This window comes from Rhinichthys klamathensis, unplaced genomic scaffold (assembly GCF_029890125.1).
Source record: "Rhinichthys klamathensis goyatoka isolate OS25496 unplaced genomic scaffold, OSU_Roscu_1.1 h1tg000653l_1, whole genome shotgun sequence".
In the NCBI taxonomy this organism is placed as follows: Eukaryota; Metazoa; Chordata; class Actinopteri; order Cypriniformes; family Leuciscidae; genus Rhinichthys; species Rhinichthys klamathensis.
Window position 1 is genome coordinate 154,889 of NW_026607097.1, and position 5,037 is coordinate 159,925.

The 5,037-nt window shown below is 37.8% G+C and overlaps 1 protein-coding gene across 1 annotated transcript; it reads right to left on the bottom strand.

Moving 5' to 3' along the window:
* Positions 1–542: 542 nt before the first annotated feature.
* On the bottom strand, positions 543–2,621 carry LOC130076454 (interferon-inducible GTPase 5-like). The gene is made up of 3 exons (XM_056241533.1): positions 2,531–2,621; positions 1,429–1,996; positions 543–1,230 (listed from the first exon to the last, which is right to left on the bottom strand). Exons 2-3 carry the CDS (start codon positions 1,994–1,996, stop codon positions 602–604), a joined length of 1,197 nt encoding a protein of 398 aa, XP_056097508.1. The 5' UTR covers positions 2,531–2,621; the 3' UTR covers positions 543–601.
* Positions 2,622–5,037: the final 2,416 nt, after the last annotated feature.

Here is a 5,037-nt window from a genome sequence, read left to right on the forward strand (position 1 = left end):
TTGGGATGTAATTGCGCTTCTTAAGTTATTACATTTAAGTTTGAACCCAGATGCTATTTATTCAACACATTATGTACAGGTGGGTAACAACAAAGAAAGAGAAACTGAATGACTGAATCTGGAATATTGATCTTTGTATCTTTCACCAGGTTTGGAGGAGTCCGTTGATGAGCCAACACACAAACGGTAACTTATCACAAAGTGATAAATGTTTTTAATTTAATGTAGTCACGAGTAGCAGTGGCAGCTGAGGATTTATTATGGAAAGTAAATTGGAAGAAGAGAGGGCCAAAAGCAATCTATCAAGTAGAAAGACACAACACGATGTAAAGAAATGCAAATTTTGAGCAAATATTTGCAAACAAAAGTTATTTCTCCAAATGTAAAAATGTTATACATTTAATCACATGTCTGTATTTTAAATCAAATGTATGTTGCTTTGGATAAAAGTAACAGATAATTAAATGCATGTAATGTGAATACAGTGTGAAATCTATATCATGCAGGTCTATTAGATATTTTACATTAAATGTCATAAATGCTTTGTCTATAAATACCTCAATAGCAATTAGATCTAAACGCTGTTGAACATTCTTGTCTTTTACACTTCAGTCTCCAGTGAAGCGATCAGAACATTCCTAGCATCATCAGCGATGTCATTCAGAGCTCTCTTCAGCATTCTTGAGACAGTCAGATAAGACAATCCTCCTGCCACCAAACTGCCAATGATGGGAATAAGGCTCACAAGTAACTCAACAGTATCTTCTGATATTAGAAAAGACGCAGCACCCAGCAAGGTTAATATTGAACTTGTATTTATCCCTTGATGCAGAGGAGACTTCATCAGACTCTTCAATTCTTCTACGGTTTTCCCAGATCTTTCACAAAGCTTCTGTAGGGATGGATCATCCAGACCAAACACACTGTAGTACTTTCTCAGCTCGTCTGCTATGATGGCTATATCTGCAGTGATCGAAAGACCAGGAAGAGGAATAACAGCTATACAAGCAGACAGGAAAGCAACTTTTCCAATGTTTTCCTCCAGAGCTTTCTTCTTTTTCTCATTAATCTCCAGTGTAATATTTGGCAAAGCCAACATCAGCACACGTCTCTTATGCTGTGGAAGCTCTTTCTCCATCCTCTCCTGCAGTTGATTTAAATCATACTTGCCGAGCTCCCAACCAGAGATCAGGAATACGACCGGATCCTCTATACCGATCTTTCTCAGACCTATAGACATAGAAGAAAGGGCATCATAAAATAAGAGATTTGTTAAATCTAAAAAATAGGCTATGTACATTTTCAATATAATCCTTAATATTATTGTTGTTTTTGCATTAGTAAACTACATTTGTTCAATGTAACAATTTTAAACACATCTTAAACTTTTTGTTGTTTAAATCATTATCATAAAATGAAATAACTTACCATTTTCACAATCCTCTCGGATGGTATCAGATGTCTTTTTCTGGTCAAAGTTCTTCTTCCTCTTTTCAGCAGTAATGCACAAGTCCATTTTGGAACGAACAAAATAAAACCTTTTCCCCATTCTCATGATCTCTTTGGCCAGCTGAGTGTGGCATTCTCTGAACCGATCCGAAGCAATGATGATGAAAAAATCATAGCGTTCAAACTGAACCAGTTTAAGATACTCGTCGGCTCTGAAGTTTGGTGTTCCAATTCCAGGAAGATCCCACACCTTCACATTTTTGTATTTAGGGTGAAGGTAAACTTCAGGCTCCATAGTGGTTTCTACTGGGCCAGTTTCAGCAGAGCCTTCATCTTCATCTTCTAAACCCCTGAATGCATTGACAAACGTGGACTTTCCAGAACCGGACTCTCCCGTCACACCAATGTTAAGTTCTACAAGATCTTGCTGTTTGAGGTATTCTTTGATTGTTGTTATTGCTGATGGAAGATCCTGAGTGGATATGGAATCTTTAATATCCTCTAGGTCCTCCTGAGTTATTATACAGTAATCTTCAAACATAGCCATCTTAAAAAAAAGATCTGTCAACAGTGTTATAAAAAATGCTTTAGGAAATATGTAAAAACAGTTTAGGCCATGATATTTAAATGTCTGAAGTCCTTCTCAACAGTCCTTTATTTTGCTTATTATAGTTTGTCCTATAAAGAAAATCAAGACATGTATCAGTTTCTCAATCTCATATTATATTTCAAATCAAGATGCAAGAGGAAGTGCTGTTGTTTCCTTCACAAATGTGAAACTCATCGTTGTAAGAATTAATTACTAATAATGTAACCTGATTCATTTGCCATTTTAAACGTTGCATTTGATTGCTAAAAGAAAATTCAAACACGTGTACTCCACATGACAGTTTTGCTAGACACACATACATACTTGATAAATGTTTGTATTTTGCTGCCTCACAGTCATGTATGATGATAGCTCAGATAGACCAGAAATTCTGACTTTCAGTTTACAACATGAAAGTGATTGCTGTCAAGACATCTGGATGATCAGTGAAACAGTAGGAATTCATTACAATGGCGATCGTAAAGACCTTACCAAAATGTTCCGTGCAATTCACACAGCAAGAACTGACAACAACTTGAACCCTTTGTTTGCGCAAACCAACTTGTCCACTGCAATACTTTCACTTTCACTGCAGATGAAACAGTCGGAGACTTGTAAATACTTGTAAGATACAGTGTTGCCAGATTGGGACGGTGATTTCCAGCCTAAAAGCTCACCAAAACCCGCCCACTACAAGAAAAAACCGCCCAAAATTTTACTGCCAAAATAATGTGATATAATTTCATTACCATGTTATTTAAGGTTGATAAGCACAATTTGTATCTCCTTAAAACAAAATAACGATGATAAAAAAAATAAAAAAATAAAAAATTCCAGCAAAACAGATCAAAACAGGGCAATAATTAAGGATAATTAGCCAATATGACTCAAATGTCCAGGTGGACACTGTCAAAACGGCAATCAAGAAATGAACCGATGACTTTAACCCTCGGGAGTACACATTGCAAAACATAACGCAGAATTTAGCAGTCAAAATTCATCGTTGATTCAAACCTTTTTCAGCAGCTGTCAGGGACAAGTAGAGTGCAGTCTGGATGGTGTAAAGTTGCAGATGTTTGGTTAGGCTAGTGTGCACATATGACATGGACAGGAATCGTCCCATATTTGATTTCAATTCAAGTCATTCAACTGTGCTCTCCTCTCAGAGTTATTCACCATAGAGTGATCTCCTTCCACGTGTGCGTTTTTTAGAGTTGCTCACTAGACTAGTACTACTGTACACTCTTTTGTATAGTAGGCTGTCACTTTGCCTTAGCGATCACTTGAATATACAGCTACAACTTCTCGCGCTCAATCGCGTCTGCCTGCGGATCGCTGATTGGCTAAAAGTGCGTGCTCGTCGGTGATGTCAACACTAACGCCAGCTGACTCTGCATGAGCGTGTGTGTACAATAATGTCATGATGACTGATTTTATGGACTACATGCACTTTAGTTTCGTTTTTTTTTTTTAACCAATTAGACTTTAAAATGTAGATGTTTGAAAACCGCCGAAATGATCCCAAACCAGCCCAAATTTTGACCACCCGCCCAAACCCTTTTTTACCCGCACAATCAAATTTAAAACCGCCCAATTGGGCGGGAACCCGCCCAATCTGGCAACACTGGTAAGATATGTAAATAGTCTATATATGGCCAACATAGATTCCATTGGTTCATATCCGCGCATAAACAGCACGAAAGACGCAACGCGACACAATATGTCACAAATCACAGCCAATCAGAAGTGTGTGCAATTCTCACTCGCAACCCTCGCAACACGTTGCACAGATTAAGTGCGTAAAACTAAAAACACAACTCGCACATTCACGATTTTCGCGATGCTTCTCCATATTATGGTAGGCAATTACTTGTGGAACTTCAGGAATTTGTCATATAATATCAATGTTTCTCAACTTACACTTTCATTAATGCTTCTAGACGTCTTGAATATACCAAAACGTTCCACCAGAGGTCTCTGTCGCATTAAGGTTTTACATGATAAACGGTCTCAAACACTTCAGATGTGCTTTTCCCCCCAGAGAGAGATGTCTGTGCGCGCGCATCATAGGCTCAGGTGGTATTCTATGCATTTACAGCAAAGAAGACACAATGACCTTTACTGAAAAGCTTCTGTTAAATGGAGAGTCTGTTAATAAAATAGTCTGAGGGATGAGAAATGGGGTCATAGCCTGTGACTACCTTGTTGAAAGATAATTGTGGAACAGATGTGACCGTTTTATTGCAAGACAAAAATCATTGTGAGATCTGGATCTATTCACACAACGTATAGGCCTATTTGCTGCTTGCTTTTCTATGCAATGCCCTCAGAAGATAACTTAGGAGCTTAAGAAACCAGGTTACAAGGGCTTGACCAGGCACTACAATAAACTATATGGTTAACTTGTATAAAAATGACTGTCTGCAAGTTAACATAAACCCCCAACAACTATGCTGCTGTTAACATAAAAATGTAACACTGTGACTACCAGTTCATTTTGCTTATAACATCTAGGCTACATAGTTTCCTGAAAGATAGTTCAGATAAATATGTTTGATTCATGAATACAAACAAACACATCTTTATTTCTGTCTTTTTACGTCTCGGGGAGATGTTTTTCTTATTGGTTACTGTATTCCAACCCTCTGTCCTTTCTGTTGATGGTGTGATGCTCTTCAGATCATGAGAACAACAAGAAGAGAAACAAGGAAATTATAATCAGTGTAGCTTCGTCAGCATTGTCCTTATCAGGCGTTTCTGTTTACTGAACCTCTGTCCACCCATTATTTTCCCCACAGTTGAGATTTGTATGTTTGTGTGCCCGAATCAACGTGACGACTGTTATTTTTTATTTTGAAAACTACAGTTTTTGTCTAGGGAGTGTTAAGGGATAGTTGAGGTTAGATATCTCACTAAAACAACTTTGAAAGTCTATCACTCTCACTCACACACACACATACTCACACACACACATACACACACACACACACACACATTTG